This window comes from Chrysemys picta, chromosome 1 (assembly GCF_011386835.1).
Source record: "Chrysemys picta bellii isolate R12L10 chromosome 1, ASM1138683v2, whole genome shotgun sequence".
Taxonomy (NCBI): Eukaryota; Metazoa; Chordata; order Testudines; family Emydidae; genus Chrysemys; species Chrysemys picta.
Genome location: NC_088791.1, coordinates 326,638,940 through 326,666,118, shown reverse-complemented (window position 1 = coordinate 326,666,118; position 27,179 = coordinate 326,638,940). Strand labels below are relative to the sequence as shown.

At 46.4% G+C, this 27,179-nt stretch overlaps 1 protein-coding gene across 1 annotated transcript in view; it reads right to left on the bottom strand.

Annotated features, from left to right (window-relative positions):
- Positions 1-5,524: 5,524 nt before the first annotated feature.
- CWC15 (CWC15 spliceosome associated protein homolog) overlaps positions 5,525-27,179 on the bottom strand; it is a 33,606-nt gene continuing 11,951 nt past the window's right edge. Inside the window, exons 6-7 of the mRNA XM_005309163.3 lie at positions 13,172-13,290; positions 5,525-7,828 (exon numbers count right to left, since the gene is read on the bottom strand). Coding sequence (XP_005309220.1) covers positions 7,699-7,828; positions 13,172-13,290 — 249 coding nt within the window. The 3' untranslated portion in view covers positions 5,525-7,698. The remainder of the gene's footprint in view (positions 7,829-13,171; positions 13,291-27,179) is intronic.

Sequence of the window (27,179 nt, the reverse complement as noted above, 5' to 3'; positions counted from 1 at the left end):
GGTTTAAAAGCAATTGTGTTTAATGTTTGATTTGTCCTGAAGGATCGGGATGCATTCGTGGCCAGTACAGCTGCTGGAAAAGTCTGTTAACACGTCTGGGGATGGAGCAGGAATCCTCCAGGGACATCTCCATGAAGCTCTCGCCTTTGCAGACGGCTTCTGGGGAGGGCTGCCTTATTTCGTCCTCCACGGTAGGACACTTTATCACGCCAATCCAGTAGCAAGTAGTCTGGAATCGTTGCAGCACAAAGCATGGTAGCAAATGGTCCTGGGTTTTGGTCGCATTCAAGCAACATTCGGTCTATATCTTTCTGTGTTAGCCTCAGGAGAGCGATATCATTCATGGTCACCTGGTTGAAATAGGGGAATTTTTGTAAGGGAACAGTAAAAGGACCCCGTGCATGCTGGACTGTTTCCGCTTGCCTAAAAGGGATCATCCCTGAGAATAGCCATGCGGTGGGGGGGCGGGGTGAAGGGATCATCCGAGAGGAGTGTGCTGCACATTCACCCAAAAACCGCACCCCTCCTTTTAAATGGCAAACCCCACTGGCATTGCTTGCTATGGGAAAGGAGTGCGCTGTAGTTTGAAACCATTCCGACATGTTATGAAAGTGGAAGAAGCCATCTCCACGTACCCTTTGGCTTACCAGGGCTGCCTGGAAATCGAATTCTGTTGCCCAGACGTGTGTGATGTGTCACCATACCAGCAGGCGCTCAGTATAAAAGGCAAAATGCAACCTTGTACCTAAAGCACATGTGCTGTCTGCTGTGAATTGCTTGATTCACTGTGAAAGAGTCTCCCTTTTGTTCTCAGAAATGTATCTTCTTAAATTCTACTCTCCCTTTTTATCCCCCCACAGGTGCAAATGTTTCTATGCTCCCCCATCATCTCCGTCCCAGAAGTTATCACAGATTAGAAAGCGAAAAAAAAACCCGCACTCAAGGACATGTTTTCCGAGCTCATGCAGTCCTCCCGCACTGATAGGGCACAGCTGAATGCATGGAGGCATTCAGTGACAGAGACCAGGAAAGCATTAAGTGAGCATGATGAGAAGAGGCGATGTTGAGGCTAATGGGGGAGTGTAGTGGGGGGTCACCCGCTCCAGCCTTAAAGGACTTAAAACAGCCAAGGAGAGGGCTGTGGCTGGGAACAAGCAGTTCCCAGGCTGATTGGGGAAGCAGGCTCAGCTGTGGCCACGCCCCAATCAGGGCTCAGCTGGCCCTTATAAGAGGGCAGTGGGCCAGGAGCAGAGTCTGTCTCTAGAGGGAGAAGGGCCTGGCTGCTGGGAATCTGAACAGGGTACCTGAGTGGGGCAGGGTTGGGGAATAGAACTGGCGAGCTCCCGCCCAGAAAAGCCCCAGGCTGCGGCCTTGTTAAAGGCCAGAAAGGTGCAAGGGTGCAACCCAGGGTAGGCAGAGGCAGCCGGTCCAAACCCCCCTGGCCTATGATGAGTGGCTTTTACACTGCAGGCTGCCCCAGTGTGCAGGGGCTAGATGGTGACTGGTAGTAGCCCAAGACTGAGGCAAGGTGGGGAGACCCAGAGAGCGGGTGTACTGCCAGGGGGCAGCACCCGAGGATGAGGGGCACCGGGTCCGGGAGGGACACGGGGGCCAGCGGCAGCAAGGCACCAGCCTGCAGAGGACGCTCCGGGTCAAAAGAGCTAATTCCCAGGACGACCGACAGGAGGTGCCGCAGGGGTGAGTCTCACCCAGTTACAGGAAACAAACGGACATGTTCAGGCATCTGATGGAGCTGCAGGAAAGGCAACAAGAGCACAGACCCCCCCCCTGCATCCACTCTATAACCGCCTTCCCTCCTCCCCAAGTTCCATATCCTCCTCACCCAGACACCCAAGAATGCCGGGGGCAGGGGGGGAGAGGCTCCGGGCACCCAGCCACTCCACTCCACTCCAGAGGATGGCCCAAGCATCAGAACGCTGTCATTCAAATAGTTTTGATTTGTAGTGTGGCTACAATAAGCAATTGGCCTTGTCCTTCCCTCCCCCCCGGCTACCTTGTCAGTTCTCACCTTTTTTTTTTTTAATTAATAAAGAATGAATGTATGGTTTCAAAACAATAGTGACTTTATTTCCTTTGCCAGCTGTGATCAAAGGGGGAAGGGAGGTTGGCTTATAAGGAAAATCAACAAAGGGGGCGGGTTTGCCTCAAGGAGAAACACACACAACTGTCACACCGTAACCTGGCCAGTCATGAAACTGGTTTTCAAAGCCTCTCTGATGTGCAGCGTGCCTAGCTGTGCTCTTCTAATTGCCCTGGTGTCTGGCTGCTCAAAATCGGCCGCCAGGCGATTTGCCTCAACCTTCCACTCCACCATAAACGTCTCCCCCTTATTCTCAGATATTATGGACCACACAGGAAGCAGTAATAACAATGGGAATATTGGTTGCGCTGAGGTCTAACCTAGTCAGCAAACAGCGCCAGCGACCTTTTAAATGTCCAAAGGCACATTCTACCACCATTCTGCCCTTGCTCAGCCTATAGTTGAACTGCTCCTTACTGCTGTCCAGGCTGCCTGTGTACGGCTTCATGAGCTGGGGAGCAAGGGGTAGGCTGGGTCTCCAAGGATAACTATTGGCATTTCAACATCCCCAATGGTAATTTTCAGGTCTGGGAAGTAAGTCCCTTCTTGCAGCTGTTCGAACAGCCTGGAGTTCCTAAAGATGTGAGCGTCATGCACCTTTCCCGGCCATCCCATGTTGATGTTGGCCATCCCATGTTGATGTCGGTGAAATGTCCTTTGTGATCCACCAGTGCTTGCAGCACCGTTGAGAAGTACCCTTGTACTGGTTGGCAAGGTGGTCTGGTGCCAAGATAGGGATATGAGTTCCGTCTATCGCCCCACCACAGTTAGGGAACCCCATTGCAGCAAATCCATCCACTATGACCTGCACATTTCCCAGAGTCACTACCCTTGTTAGCAGAAGGTCAGTGATTGCACTGGCTACTTCGATCACAGCAGCCCCCACAGTAGATTTGCCCACTCCAAGTTGATTCCCAACTGACCGGTAGCAGTCAGGAGTTGCAAGCTTCCACAGGGCTGTCGCCACTCGCTTCTCAACTGTCACGGCAGCTCTCATCTTGGTATTCCTGCACTTCAGGGCAGAGGAAAGGAACTCACAAAGTTCCAGGAAAGTGGCCTTACGCATGCGAAAGTTTTGCAGCCACTGGGAATCATCCCATACCTGCAACGCTGTGCGGTCCCACCAGTCTGTGCTTGTTTGCCAGGCCCAGAATTGGCGTTCCACTGTATCAACCTGCCCCACTGCCGCCATGATGTCCTAACTGCCACATGCTGTGCTTTCAGGAATGTCTGTGTCCATGTCCTCCTCACAATCATCCTCGTACTGGCAGCTCCTAGCCAGGTTCTGCACATACTGTAGGATAACACGTGAGGTGTTTACAATGCTGGCAACAGCAGCGGTGAGCTGAGTGGGCTCTACGCTTGCCATGCAATGGTGTCTGCATGGGTAACCCAGGAAAAAAGGCGCGAAACAATTGTTTGCCATTGCTTTCATGGAGGTTTGGAGGGAGGGAGGGGAGACTGATGACATGTACCCAAAACCACCCGCGAGAATGTTTTTGCCCCATCAGGCACTGGGTGCTTAACCTAGAATTCCAATGGGCAGTGGAGACTGCAGGGACTGTGGGATAGCTACCCACAATGCACTGCTCTGAGAGTCAATGCTAGCCACGGTATTGAGGACGCACTCCGCCAACTTAATGCGTTTAGTGGGGACATACACAATCGACTGTATAAAATCGCTTTCTAAAGATCGACTTCTATAAAATCGACCTAATTTTGTAGTGTAGACATACCTAAGCTTCAACACATCCCTTCAAGTTTTAATCAGACAGCAGCTCTTTGAAGTTAAGTGCTTCAAGGGAATGTCCCACACCCCAGCAACTGCTTGACCCTGCACTCAGAACCAGTTTGCAGTACTGACAAGTAAGATTTTTAAGGTATGTTGGTGTTAGAGGAGAAGAAAAAGCAGAGAGAAAAGAGTTCAGCAGTTTGGCTGATGACTCCCAAGATCTTTCTGTACAAGGATAGCCAAAGAAAAGGCAGCCAGTGCACATGGACCAGGAGGGTTCCCCATGAGACATTTGAGGTTAATATCTAGATGCATCAGACTACCTCAACTCCAACATTTTTCCCAAAGCACACCAGAAAATAGCTCTGTCAACAGAAATAGTGATACAAATTTTTAAAGAAAAACTACCCTCACCCAGGCTCCCAGTTTGGAGTGTATGCATCAGACTTTTAATGTGTAATTAATTCTCTTAAAACAACCAGCACTTATTTATCAGGAGAAAAACTCAACCACGGACACCCCCTCATTTTCTCTGAGGGAAAAGAAATGGCTGATTAAACATTTCAGCAGTAAATGTATATATTCAGATCATAACAGACTTCACTAAGCTTCTACGGTATTTCTGCTTTGTATATTACCAAACAACCAAAAATGTATTCTCTAAATCAGAGCTTGAAAGAGATACAGCCAACATGAAATCTAGTAAATTTTTAACAAATGACTTGAAAGTCTATTTATAAACACAATAGTCCCATTGTACTAGGTGCTGATTCCCTCCACCATTGCCCTGTGAAAAGTCTCAAACACAGAGAAACGGTGACGCTGACTATGCACAAAATGTTGCCAAATGCACAAGGTAAACCAACTGAAAAGATTCATCGCTTCCAGTTACAGCCATCTTAGGTGTTGCTTATAAGAAAAAATAGGTAAAACAATTCAGATAGGAGTGCTATTTTTTAAATTGACAATGTCCATTTAACTGCAGAACATAAGCTGTATTCCATTCTACCTCCAGCTGCAACAGAGCTGCCAACTATGCTGGTTCTGTGTAAAGTTATTTGTCAAACTAAGCAGATGTTCCTGGGAAAGATATCCAGGGAGCAGATGTGTACAGTAAAAAGGTGCCATTTTCTGTTCTTTTTTTTAAATCATGGCCACAATGGAGCTTTTTAATGCATGAATTGGATCAACTTTGCTTCCTGCATTTTAATACTAGAAAGGATAACAGAAAATTAAGCCACTGAATCAGTGGTGAAGTACTATTTTACGTTTATATAGTGCTTTTCATCCTGCAGGAACACAAAGTGCTTTACAAACTGGATACCTACGCGTTGTTAGAGGTGCCAAATATTCAACAACTGAAGACCATTTAGAAATACGGCCTCAAACTCCTTAACTTTTTATTGTGCCTGGCTGTTGCAGGATTTCCAAACAGTGGGTCATGTTCCACAGCACATGGGGCTGAAAAACAGTGTTAGAGATGGAATTTCAGCCTAAAAATCTGCAAATCCTGGCTTTTGTGGTTTAGTTGAAACACAAACAAAACAATAAAGCCTATTTTAAAAGTAATGCTGAAGAACTCACATGCATCCAGGGGCAGATTCTCATCTCCATTTCTATAACCCTCCTCTAGAATTATGGGGAGGGGTCACTGAGAAGGTAGATACTAAATAAGTACACATACATAATTATAAAAGTTTCAGAGATTAATCTGATTTTTATTTCTATTTGTATAGGATAATCTAAATCTACAAAGCTCACAGAACAAGGGTCCTTTGGCAGCTTAAAAGTAGTAAGTCAGTACAAGAGATCACTCTTCTATACACAAAAAGGGCTATAGTGTTTCAAAGATCCATAAAGGGAAGAATATAAACTTATACATTTCTACAAAGACACTGAACTAGCTATAAAACCACATCTTAAGGATTTTCTTTCCCTAACGTATTTACTTACTCACTTTTGGCTTAGCTATATTATATATCTTGCAATATTGCCTAGAGTTAAGTATTTTTGTTGTTGCGATGACATCATCATTTTGTAGGTCAGATTGAAGCAACAGCTGGCTTCCCCACTGCCACATTTTGCCAACTAACTGCTCTTAACTCAAACCTTGACTTTTTAATGTGTGCTCATTAGGAACTATGACTGATCTCCTGCTTCCAAAAAACCATCATCATTGCCAAAAGACAGATAACATGAGCAAAATCAGTAAGTATTCTTTCCTTAATTCCAAGTAAAATAAGTTTGTCTCAATATGGCTTTTTGAAGTGCATATAAAATTCCCCGTTCTATGTATGTACTGACATTACTTGTTTAGATAGTTTAGCCCTGACTGGTTCATCTTGTCTTACCATAAAAAAAGGGAAAAATACGAAAACTAACGGAATTGCCTCGGGAATACAAATATGCTTCAAATACAGTAGTTTAACAGGATACCATTTAAAAACCAGCTATAACAAAAAGACTGAAATATCTGTCCTGAAATTTCAAACCCCCGACCATCACTTTGAAAATATGCAACTAATTTTTAAGTAAGAGACTGTGAGCAACATTGGTGCTACAGAAACAACAGGGCTAAATGGTGAGATGTAGCATGGGCAGGCAACTAGGCAAAAACTCTACATAAAGGCACCTTAAATCCTTCCTGACCTGTAACAACTGCTATTCCATTCTAAGATCTCTCAAGTAGAGATTGCAAATCATGTTATCGTATATGGAGGTTTTGAAATGAATACTAATGGTGAGTAGGAAACCACTGAACATTTTCACTCGTGACCTAAATCAGGATTTGAACTCAGGTATCCAGAGATAAAAGGACGGTATTTCAATCCAATGTGTCACTCAGCCTCCTCTGGTATATGCATCTCAAATGTGACAGTGATCACAGAAGAGAATTAAATCCTTCTGATAGCTGAAGAACTTTGTACAGACTGTGATATCCTCTGAATTAACAGAAAAGTTCTCCCACGTATATTCTGAGTTTTGTTCAAATTGACAAAAAAAAAAAAGTTTAGTGTGATGGCTGGGTTGGGTGCCACCTTCATTGAAAACATAGTCCTGAAACTAGATTTAAAGACTGCAGGATTGGGCTCTTCGAACCTTGCATCCATGTGGCTCTGACTGCAAGACTGGGGTTTAGGAACACAAGATTACATAGAATGAAATTCCCTGGCTAGAGGCAGAACACCACTTCGTCGCACACCTGCTGGATGCTCCTTGTGGCAAGGCAGTGAATCAGGTTGAACTCATGATATAGATGAAGACAGAATTTTTAACAGCCTGGAGCTATCCAGTCAGACCACATCCTTAACTGGTACATCAGGGAAACACTCAATATTTAAGACATCAGATAGGGAGTTCATATTGGATTTCAACTAGCTAATCAGAGGAAGGAAGATAATTAAATTTCATGCATAAAAAGGCAACTTCAATACTCTCTTCTAGCATGTAGAATTTCACTTACCTTTAAGAATATGAAAATTTACATAATCTGCATAAATTACAAATCTCCCTATTACATACAGGTTGTTTCCCAAGAAACAGTATTTAGACAATTAAAGTATTTATTGCAAACCAGTCTCTCTTCCAACATTTACATGAAGGCCATTAAAAGTAAATGCATATCCACTGAATTAAACAGAAACAGGTTTAGTTAAAACAAAAAATGATGCTGAAAAGGATAAAACACTCCAGATACAAGGTGACAATTAAAATGCTGTCAATGACCTTGGAAAAGCATTTGGAAATTCATGGCAGGAGACCATTTTCAGCCATTATTCTTTTTTTGGGGGGGAGGAGGTACACCATAGAGGGGAAGTCACCTTGACCCTTTGAGTCTTTCAGCAATGGAGCACATAAAACTGTACTACTTGATGTATTTTTCCATGAACTTTTTGTGAAATTCAGATCGCAGAGTATCATTTACAAATCTTTTGTCCTTTTTCATGTCATCTATTCCCTTGGCACAATTCTTGAAGACAACATCGTCATCCCATCTGAAAGAAAAACAAAATATTTAGCTGTATGGTTAAAATTTACTACATGAAATTAAGGCAGAGCAACTTAAATACTTGTTTAAATAGTACTTTGTAGATTGCAGAAGATCACTTTCTTTTTAGAAAAAAACTGTTCTCAACACACACATCTGAACTGATTTTAAAAAACCAAAATACAATTAGTGTGTGTGTTTTTCATACAAACTGTATCCTAAAGTTTTTTGCAGTGTTGTTGTATCCATACTGGTCCCAGGATATTAGAGAGACAAGGTGGATGAGGTAATATCTTTTATTGAACCAACTTTTGTTCATGAAACAAACAAGCTTTTGAGCTCCTGAAGAGCTCTGTGTAGCTCAAAAGCTTCTCTCTTTCACCAACAGCAGTTGGTCCAATAAAATAGATTACTTCACTCAGGGGTACCATTTGGAGGGGAGGAGGGGCTCCTGCTTCCTCCTCCGCCCCCCCCCCCCCAGTTTCCTACAGGTGGTGTGCTGTCAGGTGGAGCTCTTAACTGCAGCACAGCATGAGTTCTGCAGAGGAAAGGTGCTGCTCAAAGCCTCTGCGGCGGTCAGTATTTTGTTTACAGAGGCAGGGTGATTAAGATAAGAAAGGGCTGGTAACTAAATTAAGGATCTGGAAGTCATTAATGAGTCTGTAAAACAAGAATCTCTCTGCAGAGACTGAAGGGTATTGAAGAGAGAAGGCAGCGGACTCGAAATACTGCCAAGCCCTCTGAGCCCAAGATAACATTCAGAAAAGAGAGAGATGTGAGGGGTGTAGGTGAAAAGAAGGGGCCAAAAACAAAGGAAGGGATAGCAGTGGTATAGAGAAGTTCCCACTCTACTTGTAGTACTTATGTGGCCCCATCACCATAGTATTTGAGCACCTCACAACACCTAACCTATTTCTCCTCACAGCCCCTTGGTGAGGTAGAGCAGTGCTGTTCTCCTCATTGTACAGATGAGGTGCACAGGCACACACAGACCAAAGGCCAGATTTTCAAAGGTGTTTAGACACCTAGTGGGATTTTCAAATCACCTAGAAGATTAGCAAAAAGAACAGGAGTACTTGTGGCACCTTAGAGACTAACAAATTTATTAGAGCATAAGCTTTCGTGGACTACAGCCCACTTCTTCGGATGCATACCTAGAAGATTAGGTGCTTTGTAAACCCCACTAGATGTATAGCTCCATCTTTGGGAGCCTAAAAACCTTTGGAACTCTGTCCCTAAGGCACTGGCCTAAGGTCATACAGAAAGCCCAAAGGGTAAGTAGAACCCAGGTCTCTCAGGGCTAGCTCCTTATCCACTGGACCACCCTCTCTCTCTGCTGCACACTTGGGGGGAGAGGATGGGGGTGGGTGGGAAGAGAGAGGACTCTGATAGATGGGAGCAAAATCAAGACCAGTTCTAGGAGACTCCAGCAAACGGTCCCAGTCAGTTGGGAAGGATGTCATGGTTGACAGCATGAAAAGCAGCACAGAGGTCAGGAACAATGGAGAAAGAGACAATGAGAGTCAGATGAAAGATCACTTAACCCCCAAGGGGAGTCAGGTTCTGCCCCAGGCTGAGTTGTTAAGAAATGGCTGCTGTACAGTTTTACATTTTATCTGAAAATCATTTTGTTTTGTCATTTTTGCTTTTTGAGTTTGAAAAAAGGAAGGAATGAGAAAGTGTCATATGAATATCAGATGTGTTTATGCCTCAAATTCTTAGGGTTTTAGATGTATCCAGGCCAATTCCACAAGAACAGAAATTGCATCCAGAGTCTATGAAGTTGACGATTATGGTCATGATTTGTATTATTCATTGGGCACAATCTGTGTGCTCAGCACCGGTTAGAATATGCCAGAAAATGTAGTCCCTAAGCTAATGCATATAAGATGTGTAGCCCTGGATAAGATGGCTCAGATATTTAAGTATTAAGTGTATGGTTATTGAGCACATATTAATATTTATGAGTGGAGGTGCTGATCGCAATAGAAGTTTTACTTGATTACGGATCAGAAGATTTAACCCTTCAACTTCCTTTCAAGAGGAGGAGTGCTCAGAGCTCCTGTGCCTGTTTATTTTCCTTTCCTGCTTGCAGTGGCCTTGATATACCTCAGAAGCGTAGGCACCGACTCGTGGGTGCTCTGGGGCTGGAGCACCCACAGGGAAAAATTGGTGGGTGCTCTGCACCACCGGCAGCTTCCCGCCCCAGCTCAGCTCTGCCTCTGCGCCGCTTACTCCCCTGAGCACGCCGCGTGCCCGCTTTTCCCCCCTCGCTCCCAGCGCTTGCTGCCGCAAAACAGCTGTTTCATGCGGCAAACGCTGGGAGGGATGAGGAAGGAGCGGGAACGCGGCGCGCTCAGGGGAGGAGGCGGGGAAGAGGCGGGGCGGGGATTTGGGGAAGGGGTACTGGAATGGGTGTGGGGAGGGGTGGAGTCGGGGCGGGGGGGAGGGGTGTCGAGCACCCACCAGCGCAGGGAAAAGTTGGTGCCTATGCTCAGAAGTATCAATTTTTTTCTCAACTTTAAAATGTGGAATGTTCTTGGTGTTTGATTTTAAGTATTCTACTGTGAGAAATGCAACTCAATCATTGTAGTGTTATATTTAACAGCCTTCTGGAAAGTAACTAGCCTTCAAACAGAAGTGAAAACAGTGTTGCCAACAATCATGATTTTGTCATGAGTCTCATGATAATTATTGTTTTCCTTAAAGCCAGAGGCCCTGGAGTCAAGGGGTATGTGATGATTTCAGCCTTAATTCTTAAAGAAAAATGAAGTTCCTAGCCCTCATGGCTGTGGAGAAACCTTCAGGCTCAAAAAGCAGAAGACAAATAAAAAGAACACCAAATCTATTATTTTTACATAATCTCATGATTTTTGGTGAGCCTGATTCATGATTTTTGAACATTTGGGGTTGGCAATACTGTGAAAGTGACTTGAAAGTGTCAGTTTCACGCCTACTTAAAGTCAGTTTTTAGTCTATTATTTGTAGTGGGGTAACACCCCTAGAGCCCCAAGCAGGTGCAGTATAAACTCACAGGGTCTTGCCCTAGTAGGATGTTTCCAGAAGTTAAATGGATCTATTCCAAGCTTGGTGAACTGCAAAAAAGTGCTAGAAAGCAATATAGATTTTTCTACAAATTGTTTTAATTGTTGTATTCAAGAGTTAGTAACAAAGAATATACACTAAAATTCAGTGTCCCTTAAGACAAGTGACTTGACACAAGATGTCAGAACATGTTAATATTAGAGCTGAGTGGGTCTAGTATTTATTTAATTTTCGTTCTTTATAAAGGAATTAGATGCAGTGTTCCTGTCAGCCAATTTCTAAGTTATCTGCAAAAAAACCAAACAAAAACAAAAAAACCCACCTAGAATCTTCAGGTGCCTATGTAGCCCCTGGAATCATGGTTAAAGTTGCCCCCCCCCCCCATTAACATCTGAAATGGTGCCCCGACCTCACCCACATTATCTCTCTTATACCCTAAAGTCTTTACTGTGTTAAGTAACAGTAAAAAATGAAAGCATTATTATTAAATCCTATTCATTAGGGAATGCTTAAGGACTAAAGAAAATAGGGCTTGTCAAGGCTGAATCTCCACTCTGTCACTCTGAGTGCAGAAGGTGGGGGAGTGGGGCCGCAAAGATTTTAAAAATTATTACTTGCCACTCCAGGCTTGTATTACACTCCCAAGGTTACAGCTTCTCTCTGACCTTGGCTTGGTAAACACTGCCCTCATCCAAATGCAAAAAAAAAAACCCTCTGAACCCAGGAAGGAGCACTTGGGAATTCCTCCCTGTGGGGTTATCCTCAAGCCCTTTCACCCCCCCTCCGGGGAAGAGCTGAGAAAGAAAACAAAGGAGATTAGCTGTGGCTATCAGCTAATCAAACAACATGCACAAACCTCTTAGGACACCAAAAATCCAATCCTGTTCTTAAAAAAAGTTATTAAAACAAAAAGAAAGAAAATACATCTGGAACTTAGGCACTTGCTGGATTTTAAAAGAGCAATTCCAAAAATTAAGCACCCAAACTAGCTTCTTGTGGGTTCAGCTTAAAGGTTACAAGCAAATGAAAACATCTGAGGTTAGCACCGAGGAGATCCGCAAGCCAAAATAAAGAATAAACCTGATCACATTTATCTAAACGTTCCCTATCTTCTAGGTATGGAAGATAAATGATCATATCTGGATCAAACCTTACACAGCATTCCTGCTTATAGCATCGCTGCTCTGCCCCTGCTTCTCCGGAGAACAACAGACAAAGGGAAAGTTTCTTTCCCATTTTAAAAAGTTCTAGCCTTCCCATTGGCTCTTTTGGTCAGGTGCCCACTCCTTTTCTTTAACCCGTGGGCTTGTTAACCCTTTACAGGTAAGCAAGCAGAGAACAGCTACCAAGAAGGATTTTACAGTTAACTGGCTGGCTGGGTGTCTATCAAAGGGAGCTACACCTCCCTTCATTTATCACAGGGTTCCATTGTTCTAGGCATTGTACAAACGAAGAGCAGCAATCAATCCCTGCCTCAAAAAGCTTACAAACGAAATAGACAAGACAGTCATAGGATGGACGCAGGATGAGACCAATACACAAGCAAAGTGAACAATGTGATGGCAAACAGCATGTTAGCTCTACAATTAAAAAAAAAAAAGATGTGTTTAATGAGGTGGGGATTAGCTAAATGGAAAGAAAAGTGACGGGACAGGAGACAAGAGAGGGAAGAAGAGGGTAAGATGTTGAGTGAAACTGAAGTGAAGAGACGGAGGGAGGGCGAGGGCTGGCGCAAACAGCCAATCAGCACAGGAAAGAGAAAGTCCAGTCAAAACTGTAGAAAGTTCTCTGAATGTTCAGAGGTCCCTACTTTTGAGTGAAGCTCGTAAACCCCTCATCTATTCCCTATTTTAGTTAAATGGAATACTACCCGGAATATTTCCTAACAGAAACCGTACTATAATCAATAGAAAACAAACCATAAAAAAAAGCGCCAGCACAAAATATTTCACTAGTCACTCACGCTAACGATCCAAAGTAGATATATGTGTTTAGAAAAGTGTAACAATGAGTCTGCGTATGAACTCTCGCCACATTGCCTCTTGTAATCATATTGTGCTATGGATGGTAACGCAAAGCAATTAAATTGTCAAAGCAATTCTCTTTGCCCAAAAAGAACCAGGGTGGTCTTTTTGGAAAAAAAACACAAAACTACCATCCTCATGTTACAATGCCTTAATTTCATGTCACACTGTTGACGCAAGGCTTGAGTGGAGAAATAAAATCAATGGTAGTGATACTAGTTTAGCTGCTTTATAGACTGCTGGAGCTCCAGGAAGGGACAAATGTATATTGAGCATAGTACCTTCTCTTCACTTTGAAGTTTGCCTGAGGCTGCACTGGGCCTGTAAGATTTAGTAAAGGGTTGCCACTCAGGATGTTTTCCATTCGAATCCTCTCTTCTTCAGCCTTTTGCTCTTGCTCCTGACAATGAGAAATAGATGCACGTATTTATTAGTTTTTGGTCATCTTTTCAAGCTCATTTACAGAGGAAGACAATGATCATTTTGCTGATAACTCCCACACAGACAGCTTCAACTCCTAGCTCAGTCATCCCTTCCAGCTGATTTAAAACAGTTATGTGTGTGTGGAAAAACAGAGGAAAGGGTGAGGCAGAAACTCTGAAAAGCTAAGCATTGTTAATCTACTGCAGGGGTCGGCAACCTTACAGCAGTGGTGTGCCGAAGCTTCATTTATACACTCTAATGTAAAGCTTTGCGTGCCGGTAATACATTTTACCGTGCCGGTAATACATTTTAACGCTTTAGAAGATCTCTCTATAAGTCTATAATATATAACCAAACTACTGTTATATGTAAAGGGTGGCCTGCTGGGACTCCAGGCCCGAAAGCAGGCTGAGCAAGGGCTGGAAACCAAGATTGGAAGCTGAGGTGAGTGGAGTAGGTGGCTGGTAGGCCTCAGCAGGGCTGGAGGCCTTGACCCTGTCTGCAAGAGAGCCTTTAACCAGAAGCAAGGTGAGTGGAGCTGCGCGGTAGAGACCCCTGCTGGCGAGGGGCCAGCAGCCAGAACCCCAGAGCAGCGACTGGCTCAGCCCGACCCCCGCTCTGGAGTTTCGGCTGCCGGCTCCGGCCAGCGGGGTCTCAGTCCGCTGCCAGCCTGGGGTTCTTTCCCCCCCCGGCCAGCAGCGGGTGCTGAGTTGGACCCTCGGGGACCTCGGCTGGCAGGAGCCGGCAGCGGGAACTCCAGAGCAGGGGCGGGCTGAGCGGCTCAGCCCGCCGCGGCTCTGGGGTTTTCACCGGTGGCTCCTGCCAGCCGGGGTCTCAGCCCGCTGCCAGCCTGGGGTTCCTTCCCCCCCAGGCCAGCAGCGAGTGCTGAGTTGGACCCGCGGGGACCCTGGCTGGCAGGAGCCAGCAGCGGGAACTCCAGAGCGAGGCGGGCTGAGCAGCTCAGCCTGCCGCGGCTCTGGGGTTTTCACCGGCGGCTCCTGCCAGCCGGGGTCTCAGCCCGCTGCCAGCCTGGGGTTCCTTCCCCCCATGCCAGCAGCAGGTGCTGAGTTGGACCTGCGCCGGGTCCCGCAGGAGCTGGCAGCGGGAACTCCAGAGTGGTGGCGGGGCTGAGCGGCTCGGCCCACCCCGCGTGCGAGGAAAAATCGGCTTGCGTGCCAACTTTGGAACGCGTGCCGTAGGTTGCCAACCCCTGATCTACTGTCATCTAGCAAAGCTGAACCCTGCATTACTAGTCTTTGATGTTCTAAAGTTTACAATTAGCACCCCATAATACTGGCACATGTTATAGGTTATGTATTTTTTGTATTAATAAGCAAACTACCTGATTTTCTTCATTCTAAATTCTATTTAACCTCACATGAGAAAACGTTCAGCAATATTCATTAGATAAGCGGAAGGTGTTACATGCTGTTGAAAACAAGCTATTGTTTTCTACCTTGAGTGATCTCTCAGCCTTTTACCATCACTGAGTCTTACTATTTCCTTCTGCGATACTGTACAACACTGAATAATCTCATGGTACCCAAATTTTAAGAGTTTCGCTGTCCAGGGTCTCCCCTCACCCTGCTCCCCAACAGAGAAACCGTATCTGGCATAAAACTGGTTTCACTAACCACTTTTAGGAGCTATCTTAACATCCAGTCACTTAATCTATTCCAGACTTCAAGTTATGTGCGACATTTCTGTCTGCATCAACAATTTTTTTCCAGAAGCTTTCAAACATGTTACCAGGTTCACTCTTTGATATAAACACCGGGGGGGAGCGAAGGGGGGGGGGGGTCGCGGAAGACTGCTTTCTTACTTGGATGACTGAATATAAGCATATACTTCTACATGCTAAAGTATGGTCTGGAATCAGTCCAGTTTAAAAAAATATTGCATTCAATGCTACAGAACTGCTACATGGACTAAAACCAGGGCTACTATGATATATGGATCATAACTGGTGTTTCTTTTGAAACTGCAAAAAAATTCATGGATCAGGGCACTATGGGGACCCAGAACAGGAAATGCTTTTCTTGATAGTAGAATTTAAGATTTTCAGCACTATAAACTATACTGATGCTAACCAGAGTTCGCAAACTTTAAGCACTCAATCACTGTGAAAGAGTGCATTAATAAGTCCTACCTACTTTACTTTTTCATGTTTATGGATTGAACAGATAAGTGGAATATTTCTATAAAAGAGGCCCAAGAGGCCTTAATAAGTACAATAGTAAATCATTCTTATAAACATTAGGCAGTTCTAATGTAGAATTTGCAAGATTTCTATAAATTTTACTATGCACTTAAGGTACACCAGCCTGTTTCATGCAGAGAATAGAGCGTGTGTGGGTGGGGGACTGCTTTTGGGACACTGTGAAGTGATTAGCATATAGAATTTATAGACCAGCTCACTGGTCAAAATTTTACCTCTTTAGTTCAGAATACACAAAAAAATGATTTTTCTTAAGGCTTGGCTACACTTGCGAGTTAGAGCGCATTAAATCAGCCCCGGGCACCCTAACTCATGATGCGTCCACACTGGCAAGGCACATAGAGCGCCCGGACTCTGCGGCTGGAGCGCTCCTGGTAATCCACCTTCACAAGAAGCATAACACTTGCTGCGTCCCGGCTGGAGCCCCATGGCACCAGTATGGACGCCCTGATCTATTAATGCACTCTGATTGCCCTCCAGAAGCGTCCCACAAGGCTTGTTCTAGCCACTCTGGTCATCACTTTGAACTCTTCTGCCCTTCCCTCAGGTGACCAACCATCAGACCCACCCTTTAAATTCTCTGGGAATTTTGAAAATCCCCTTCCTGTTTGCTCAGCAAGGCATGTAGTGCGCTCAGCGAATCTTTCCAGGTGACCATGCCTCCATGCGCCAGGTGATCCCCAGTTTGGAGCAATGGCGAGGTGCTGGACCTCATCAGTGTTTGGGGAGAGGAAGCTGTCCAGTCCCAGCTGTGCTCCAGCCGTAGGAATTACGATACCTTCAGGCAGATATCACAGGATATGATGGAAAGGGGCCATGACCAGGAAGCACTGCAGTGCAGGTTAAAGTGAAGGAGCTGTGGAATTCGTATCGCAAAGTGCGCAAGGCAAACTGCTGCTCTGGTGCTGCCCCCGCGACCTGCCGTTTCTACAAACAGCTGGATGCAATACTTGGGGGGCGACCCCACCTCCACTCCGAAGACCACCAGAGCCCAGTTCAACAAGGCAGGAGGAGGAGGAAAAGCGTGAGCAAGGGTGCTGAGGAGGAGGGGGACAGCCCGACATCCCTAGATGCATGCAGCCAGGAGCTGTTTTCAAGCCAGGAGGAAGGCAGCCAGTTGCAGTGGATGGTGCTTGGGGAAGAACAAACACCAGAGGAGGTGCCCAGTAAGCAGCTTTTATTTTGGGAAGGAAGTTGTTCGGTGTGGGCTCTGGGGGTGAGGCGGGTTAGGGCTGCATGCATGCCTAGATACCGAATAGGACATTGATGTGCTCTCTCACATTGCGGTAATCGGCCTCAGTGATCTCTTCAAAGGTCTCATGCAGAAGCTGGGCAATGTGCTTGCGCAGGTTCCTTGGCAGAGCTACTGTGCTCCTTGTCCCAAGGCTAACATGTCCAGACCACTGTGCCATGAGGGGCGGGGGGACCATTGCTGCACACAGGCAAGCTGCATATGGGCCAGGGTGGAAGCCGCATTGTAGTAAAAGACCCTCCCTTGCATCCCAGGTCACCCTCAGCAGCGAGAGATCTTCCAGGACGAACTCATCCCATGGAAAATGTGGGGACAGTGTTCAGTACAGGGGCCCCCTGCAGCTGTTGGCTCTCCCCAAGGCACAGAACCCAGAGGACAGTACGGCAGTGAAACAATCAGTCCCCTTTGCACCTGTGCCTACTCACCATTTTGGGGCTCCTGTGGGTTATGTGCGCTCGCTTTGGGACGGGCAATTTCTGCTATTTCTGTGCTTGTCTTTAAGTACAGCCGAATCATTGCTCTGTCTGGTGTGAACAATGCTGCCTCTGTTAAGTGTTGCATTTTGGCTTTACAGATGCAACCTTGAGATCCCAGCCATCCTTGTTATCAACGGCCGAAAGACTCCAAAGAATCAGGAAGCGTCCGCGAAGAAGCAAAGAGGACATGCTGCATGAAGTCATGCAGCAGTCCCTTAATGAAAATCAAAAAGTGCAGGAATGGCGGGAGAGAGAAAGGAGGGTTCACCAGTAGAATGCGGATCGCCGGCACCAAAGCACGGAGCAGCTGCTAAGCATCATGGAGCGCCAAACAGACTCGATACAGGCGCTCATAGCAATGCAGGCGGAGCACTTCCATGCTCCCCCCCCTCCCTGCAACCCTTGTCCCAAAACTTTTTCCCTTGTGCCCCCGTGTCATTGCCAAACCCCTTTCCCCAACATCCGGGTTCTTATCACCACCAGCTGCCTCCAACACCTGTAGCTTCACCACCCAGCCCTGCAAACTACGACCCTTACTCATTTCACTCAACCCCCATCACCATGCATTATAGCCATCCTGAAGTGCAGCACTCAGACAGGAAGGTGGAGTACGATAACAGGACATACGCAAATCTGTGATTGTCCCGTTCCCCACCCCACCCCCTTCCCTCAGCCCACAAAGCACAGATGTGTCATGACCTTTCTGTTTCCCAAGCAGTTGTGTTTCTTTTCAATAAATGAATTTTTTGGCTTTGAAAACATTCTTTATTATTGCATTAAGTAAAAGATACCGTAGCCCAGGAAAGCAACAGGCACTGCAAGTCACTGCATCATACGTAGCAAACACAGATTCCTACTAACATTGGAACCACTGCACTTCACTCCCGTGCAGGGCACCAAACATTACTGGTGCTTTCAGCCTCAAATTGCTCCCTCAAGGCATCCCTAATCCTTGCAGCCCCATGCTGGGCCCCTCTAATAGTCCTGCTCTCTGGCTGTTCAAATTCAGCCTCCAAGTGTTGAACCTCCGTGGTCCATGCCTGAGTGAATCTTTCACTCTTCCCTTCACAAATGTTATGGAGGTCCCCAATTCTGGCTGATTCTAAATGTTATGGAGGATACAGCATACGGATATAACCGTGGGATGTTGTCATCGGCCTGGTCCAACTTCCCATACAGACAACACCAGTGGCCCTTTAAACAGCCAAAAGCACACTACACAGTCATTCTGCACCGACTCAGCCTGTTGTTGAACCGCTCCTTGCTGCTGTCAAGGCTCCCCGTATAGAGTTTCATGAGCCCCAGAATTAAAGGGTAAGCGGGGTCTCCAATGATCACAATGGGCATCTCGACTTCCCTACAGTGATCTTCTGGTCTGGGAAGAAAGTCCCGGCTTGCAACTTCCTGAACATGCCTGTGTTCCGATAGATGCGCCTTTCCTGACCAGCATGCATTAATGACAATGAAACGCCCACGGTGATCCACAAGTGCCTGAAGAACCATAGAGAAATACCCCTTCCAATTAACGTACTCTGAGGCTAGGTGGGCTAGTGCCAGAATTGGAATAGGCGTCCCATCTATCGCCCCACCGCAGTTAGGGAAATCCATTTGTGCAAAGCCAGCCACAATGTAATTTACGTTACCCAGAGTCATAGAATATCAGGGTTGGAAGGGACCTCAGGAGGTCATCTAATCCAACCCCCTGCTCAAAGCAGGGCCATTACCCAACTAAATCATCCCAGCCAGGGCTTTGTCAAGCCTGACCGTAAAAACCTCTAAGGAAGGAGATTCCACCACCTCACTAGGTAACACGTTCCAGTGCTTCACCACCCTCCTAGTGAAAAAGGTTTTCCTAATATCCAACCTAAACTTCCCCCACTGCAACTTGAGACCATTACTCCTTGTTCTGTCATCTGCTACCACTGAGAACAGTCTAGATTTATCTTCTTTCAGGTAGTTGAAAACAGCTATCAAATCCCCCCTCATTCTTCTCGTCTGCAGACTAAACAATCCCAGTTCCCTCAGCCTCTCCTCATAAGTCATGTGTTCCAGACCCCTAATCATTTTTGTTGCCCTCCGCTGGACTCTTTCCAATTTTTCCACATCTTTCTTATAGTGTGGGGCCCAAAAGTGGACACAGTATTACAGATGAGGCCTCACCAATGTCGAATAGAAGGGAATGATCAAATCCCTCGATCTGCTGGCAATGCCCCTACTTATACAGCTCAAAATGCCGTTAGCCTTCTTGGTAACAAGGGCACAGTGTCGACTAATATCCAGCTTCTCGTCCACTGTGAACTGCAGAACTGCTGCCTAGCCATTCGGTCCCTAGTCTGTAGCAGTGCATGGAATTCTTCCGTCCTAAGTGCAGAACTCTGCACTTGTCCTTGTTGAACCTCATCAGATTTCTTTTGGCCCAATCCTCTAATTTGTCTAGGTCCCTCTGTATCTTATCCCTACCTTCCAGCGTATCTATCACTCCTCCCAGTTTAGTGTCATCTGCAAACTTGCTGAGGGTGCAATCCACACCATCCTCCAGATCCTTAATGAAGATATTGAACAAAACCGGCCCCAGGACCAACCCTTGGGGCACTCCACTTGATACCAGCTGCCAACTAGACACGGAGCCATTGATCACTACCCATTGAGCCCGACGATCTAGCCAGCTTTCTATCCACCTTATAGTCCATTCATCCAACCGATACTTCTTTAACTTGCTGGCAAGAATATTGTGGGAGACCATATCAAAAGCTTTGCTGAAATCCAGGAGTAACACGTCCACTGCTTTCCCCTCATTTACAGAGCCAGTTATCTCGTCATAGAAGGCAATTAGGTTAGTCAGGCATGACTTGCCCTTGGTGAATCCATGCTGACTGTTCCTGATCACTTTCCTCTCCTCTAAGTGCTTCAGAATTGATTCCTTGAGGACCTCCGCCATGATTTTTCCAAGGACTGAGGTGAGGCTGACTGGCCTGTAGTTCCCCGGATCCTCCTCCTTTCCTTTTAAAAAAATGGGCACTACATTAGCCTTTTTCCAGTCATCTGGGACCTCCCCCGATCGCCATGGGTTTTCAAAGATAATGGCCAATAGCTCTGCAATCACATCAGCCAACTCCTTTAGCACCCTCGGATGCAGCGCGTATGGCCCCATAGACTTGTGCTCGTCCAGCTTTTCTATAGCCCTGAAGCACTTCTTTCTCCACAGAGGGCTGGTCGTCTCCTCCCCATACTGTGCTGCCCAGTGCAGTAGTCTGGGAGCTGCCCTTGTTCGTGAAGACAGAGGCAAAAAAAGCATTGAGTACATTAGATTTTTCCACATCCTCTGTCACTAGGTTGCCTCCCTCATTCAGTAAGGGGCCCACACTTTCCTTGACTTTCTTCTTCTTGCTAACATACCTGAAGAAACCCTTCTTGTTACTCTTAACATCCCTTGCTAGCTGCAACTCCAAATGTGATTTGGCCTTCCTGATTTCATTCCTGCATGCCTGAGCAATATTTTAATACTCCTCCCTGGTCATCTGTCCAATCTTCCACTTCTTGTAAGCTTCTTTTTTGTGTTTAAGATCAGCAAGGATTTCACTGTTAAGGCAAGCTGGTGGTCTGCCATATTTAGTATTTTTCTACACATCGGGATCGTTTGTTCCTGCAACCTCAATAAGGATTCTTTAAAATACAGCCATCTCTCCTGGACTCCTTTCCCCTTCACGTTATTCTCCCAGGGGATCCTGCCCATTGGTTCCCCGGGGGAGTCAAAGTCTGCTTTTCTGAAGTCCAGGGTCCATATTCTGCTGCTCTTCTTCCTTGTGTCAGGTTCCTGAACTTTCCATCTCATGGTCACTGCCTCCCAGGTTCCCATCCACTTTTGCTTCCCCTACTAATTCTTCCTAGTGTTTGCAGCTTAGCAATGCTGCTGACTCGCAACAGTTTGCTCACTTTTTGCCCTGCACGGACAGCAAAGCTAACAGGAATAACAAACTTTTCAAGCTTATTTTGGTCTCTAAAAATCAACAGTCAAGACTCTGAATACAAACAGGGAGCAGATCTGTTGAAAGGCAATGCCAATTTTAGTCAGTTTGCAGAGTAGAACTAGTAGTAATAAGTTGGCAGTAATCAATTTATGGCACTCAATGGCTCAGAAGTTGTTCTAGGTTGGATGACATTTAAATGTATTTGAACAGCTTTAAGATGCAGGCTAGTTTTAAAGATGGGGCTTGTAGATTTTATATTGTTTTACTTGGCTATGTCCTCCCACACAGGCACATTTTGTAAAAATCACCTACTGTATTTAATGTTCTGGAACCATGACGTTAAAAAAATTGACATTTTAAGTACCACAATGAATTATGCCTTCTCTACCCTTAGTTATACATTTCAGCCCAAGCTGCAGAGTCCCCTCTCCTACAGCCAAAAAAGGTTTTCACTGAGTTTTAGAATTTTCCATATTAATCTTCCCCTACCCACTCCCTGTCTGAAGGTTACAACTCTCCAGGCATTTGAGTGTGGGTTGTTTCAAATCAAACAGACCCAAACAGAATCTTAGCTGTCTCAGCTTCACACCTCTGGGATATGATCAGGCCCAGGAATAAGCAGCTCAGAGATTGCTCCAAAATCCATATTGCTCTTCTTATGTGTCAGTACAAAGACTGGGGGGTGGGGAGGGATAGCTCAGTGGTTTGAGCACTGGCCTGTTAAACCCAGGGTTGTGAGTTCAATCCTTGAGGGGGCCACTTAGGGGATCTGGGGCAAAATCAGTACTTGGTCTTGCTAGTGAAGGCAGGGGGCTGGACTCGATGACCTTCCAGTTCTATGAGATAGGTATATCTCCATATTTTATTATTATATTAACAGGTACAACATACCACAAACTGACAACAGAAATAAGCTTTGGGAGGGAACAGTATAGCTTTACTCACCCCACCTGAACCCCCCTAGGCAAGGGCCTCTGAACAGTGTTGTGTCTATATTAGCAAACTGCACAGGTGTAATTCACCATGGGTGCAGCTCTGCTGGTGGTAACTGTAGCATAAATAGAGCTCTGCCTTTTTTACACCTGTCATTTAACATGACTGAGCAGAGTCCAAAACTTGAGTTTCGTGTTCTTTTCCTGCAAAAGTTGAGGCCATCACTAAAACTCAGAGCAGAGCAAAGAGCTACAGTGATTCCGCTTTAGGCACTAGTAAAGACATATTTGGGTATAGGCTAAACATTTAGTGAAATAAAGCTTGGGGAAAACAAACATAAAAGTCTGAACTCTGGCCTCAGAGAAGTGCAAGATGATCTAATTTTAAAACAGTTTTATATCCAGCTGACCATTTGAAAGTGTTCAACAATACTTTTTAATCATTTTAATTTACCTTTTAAGGAAGTGGTTGACACTTGACAGATACTGGATCTTTGATTCATGGACCCCAAATCAATGTTTAGTTTCAAACTTCACATGAAACCTGCTAATTATACATTGCAATTACACTAAGTATATAAGGCACATTTAATTAATGCTTGTATGGTTTTGAATACATTGAGAAGAATATCAAATGGAATAGATTGCAAAAATAAGATACATACGTTTAACATTCATGGATATAAATTTGATTGGTCACTTCAGATCTTGATAAGAAGCTAAGACCTGAAGACCCAAAACTTGTGTTTGAAAGGACGGAAAGGAGGGGAGGACTTCTATACTGATTCGGTTACTGAAAGTGTTCATAGTTCTTATTAGATGTTTGTCTGAGTGACAATATGTTTCAGTATGAACATTGGTCAAATTCCGGAACCATAAGCCAAAAATAGATTGGAAGGCTTTCATACTGAAGTTGACACAACCACAAAAAGGAACACAGTCAGGTATGCTCCTAAAACAGAACCTGTCAAAAAATGCATAGAGAATAAAAAGAGCCAGATTTCCCTGCCTCCTCAAATGGCACCAAATACACCTCTACCCAGATATAACGCGACCCGATATAACACGAATTCGGATATAATGCGGTAAAGCAGCGCTCCGGGGGGACGGGGCTGCGCACTCCAGCGGATCAAAGCAAGTTCGATCTAATGCGGTTTCACCTATAACGCGGTAAGATTTTTTGGCTCCCGAGGATAGCGTTGTATCGGGGTAGAGGTGTATATTACTGTATGCAGGAGTTGGATAAAACAATGAAGGGTATGGCTGATATTTTTGGATCACATCTTCCAGTCATCAACTGTAGTCTACAAGTTGGTGCATTTACAAATGCAAGGACAGAAGACAATTTGGCAGTACCTCTTCCATCCCATTAAGTGCAAGTGGATTGGGGCTCATCGGGATGGGGGTTTGAGTGCAAGGAGCTCATTGGGGATGCTCTGGGTGCAGGAGTCGGGGTCTATATGCTGGGGGTGGGACTCGGCAGGGGAGGGGTCCAGATGCAGAGGATGAAGCTCAGCAGAGTGAGGGTTCAGATGCAGGGAGCTCAGTGGGTGTGAGGGGTTCAGCTTGGCAGGGGGTCTCAGTATGGGGGGGGGGGAGGGAAAGAGGGAGATACAGAGCTTCCTGCAGCCAGGGGAAGTTGCTAGGGGTGGGTCTGACCTGGCCCCAGCCGCTCCTTGCAGGGGAAGATGAAACCCCGTCCCCCTCTGCCCCCAGTGCAGCCAGGACTAGCAGCTGAGCCCTACGCAGGGTAGGAGTCACCAGTCACGGTATCCCCAGCCTGCAACAGTGATTGACCTCTCCACCAACTGCTCTGGGTACCGGAAACAATGTGTCTGCATTGCTGGGGAGGGGTGTGTGATCACTCTTGAGGCTTCCCTTTGCTTCCCCATCAGAAAGTATTTTTCTGCAGGGAAGCAAAGAAATATGCGGGGGACATGAATTCAGAGCACATACAGTGGCACACAATTCCCCCAGGAGTAAGAGTATTGAGCATATCCTTGATGAGATAAAAAATGGAAGGAATGGTACAGTAAATCTAAGCTTCAAGTCTGAAATGTCAGCGTCCCAGAACTATGGGTTCAAATCACAAGACTAAAGGCTTACATCCTTGCTTAATGCATAACTTGAGTTCTCCCACTGTATGTGGGTTTTTCAGATGATATCTTAAAAACTGAGGTTCATTTTGTTCTGTGGGAGCAAGAAGAATGAGCAGGCATTTACTCAGGGTTAAACCTTCCTTTTCCTCACCAGTGTGCAATGTGATTTTTGCCATTTGCTTGTCTGATGTCCTCCACTCCAGAGGTTCTCCATTTCAGCAGTGAAGCTATTTAATTGTGTATGTAAGGTCTGATCCTGCAAACATTACTCCTGGGGGAATTCTGCGCTGCTGTGCGCACATATAATTAACGAGCCCTGCATATTTTTGATATTTTGCGCAGGAAAAAGCTTCTGCCAAAATTTTGCTGCAGTTCCGCCTTCTGCCCATCAGAGGGCGCTGTGGCGCAAGAACAGCAGCAGCTCCCAGCAGAAAATATGGAGATATGCCTGTCTCATAGAAAGTGGAAGGGACCCTGAAAGGTCATCGAGTCCAGCCCCCTGACTTCACTAGCAGGACCAAGTACTGATTTTGCCCCAGATCCCTCTAAGTGGTCCCCTCAAGGATTGAACTCACAACCCTGGGTTTAGCAGGCCAATGCTCAAACCACTGAGCTATCCCTCCCCCCATAACTTATGCAGTTCCGCCTTTTGCCCACCAGAGGGGACTATGGCGATAGAACAAAGTAGCAACTCCAGGCCAGCGAGGGAACAGAAAGAGCCTGCCTTCTTCACAGCAGACCAGGTCAGGAGACAGGGGCTATGGGGAGGCAGACAGCGTGGGATGCTGGGGGATCAGACAGGCTCATAAGGGCTAGTGGGGGAGGACAGATTGGGGAAGGGGCTGCATGGGAGTGGAGGCACAGGGCTCCAGAGGGGAGGGAGGTGCAGAACCACAGGATTATGGGGGAAGGGGTGCAGAGCAACATAGGGACAGATGGAGGGGTACAGGGCCACATGGGGACAGGGGGAGTGGGTGTCTGAGTGGGGGTGCAAGAACACATGGGGTGCAGAAACACATGGGGACAGGGTAGATGTGCCTGACTGAATGGGAGAGGTCAGGGGTCAGCCAGGGTCTGCATGGGGGAAGCTCCCTAACAAACCCTCCCCGCCCCCCAAAAAACCTGTTCCATACTTTTCCCACCTATACCCAACAACCTTGCAAGTTCACACCTTTGCACTGCTTCTGAGGGGTGCAGGAAATATGGTTCTGTATTGTAGTTTAAATGAATTATCACTCAGAGTTCTGTATTAATATGCCTAGTTAGGAATCTATTTATCAAAAAACATTTCTTGAATCTTTTTTGTTGTCTGTATTAGAATCATAGAATCACAGAACTGGAAGGGACCTCGAGAGGTCATCTAGTCCAGTCCCCCGCACTCAAGGCAGGACTAAATATTATCTAGACCAGGGGTGGGCAAACTTTTTGGCCTGAGGGCTACATCAGGTTTCTGAAATTGTATGGAGGGACGGTTAGGGGAGGCTGTGCCTCCCCAAACATCCAGGTGAGGCCTGGCCCCCACCCCCTATCCGACCCCCCCTGTTTCTCGCCCCCTGACGGCCCCCTTGGGACTCCTGCCCCATCCACCCCACCCCCCGTCCCCTGATCGCCCTTGGAACCCCTGTCCGACTCCCACCGCCCAATCCAACCCCTCCTTTCATTCCTGATTATCCCCCTGGGACTCCTACCCCATCCAACCACCCCTTCTCCCTGTCCCCTGACCACCCCCGGAACCCCTGCCCCTGACTGCCCCCTGCCACCCCATCTAACCCCCCCCACCCGTCCTGACTGCTCCCCTGGAACCCCTGCCCCCATTCAACCCCCCGTTCCCCGCCCTCTGACCACCTCGCCCCCTATCCACACCCCCTCCCCCAACCACCACCCTGAACTCCCTGCCCTCTATCCAACTCCTCCTGCTCCCTGCCCCCTTACTGCTGCCTGGAGCACCGGTGGCTGGCAGCGCTACAGCGTGCCGCCCAGAGCACCGAGACAGGCCGCAGCTCTGCAAGAGCCCCAGTGCCCAGAGCACTGAGCTGGCAGCGCGGCGAGCTGAGGTTGTGGGGGAGAAGCAGCAGCGGGGGAGGGGCCGGGAGCCAGCCTCCCGGGCCAGGAGCTCAGGGGCCAGGCAGGAGGGTTCCGCGGGCCGTAGTTTGCCCACCTCTGACCATCCCTGACAGGTGTTTGTCCAAACCTGCTCTTAAAAATCCTCAATGATGGAGATTCCATCACCTCCCTAGGCAATTTATTCCGGTGCTTAACCACCCTGACAATTGGGAAGTTTTTCCTAATGTCCAACCTAAAGCGCCCTTGCTGTAATTTATCCTCAGAGGTTAAGAACAACAATTTTTCCTCCCTCCTCCTTGTAACAACCTTTTACATACTTGAAAACTTATGTCCCCTCTCAGCCTTCTCTTCTCCAGACTAAACAAATCCAATTTTTCAATCTTCCCTCATAGGTCATGTTTTCTAGACCTTTAATCATTTTTGTTGCTCTTCTCTGGACCTTCTCCAATTTCTCCACATCTTTCCTGAAATGTGGCACCCAGAACTGGACACAATACTCCAGTTGAGGCCTAATCAGCACGGAGTAGAGCGGAAGAAATACTTCTCGTGTCTTGCTTACAATACTCCTGCTAATACATCCCAGAATGATGTTCGCTTTTTTTGCAACAGCGTTACACTGTTGACTCATGTTTAGCTTGTGGTCCACTATGACCCCCAGATCCCTTTCCGCAGTACTCCTTCCTAGGCAGTCATTTCCCATTTTGTATATGTACAACTGATTGTTCCTTCCTAAGTAGAGTCCTTTTACTTCAGACCATTCTCCAGTTTGTCCAGAACATTTTGAATTTTGATCCTATCCTCCAAAGCACTTGCAACCCCTCGCAGCTTGGTATCGTCCGAAAACTTTATAAGTGTAC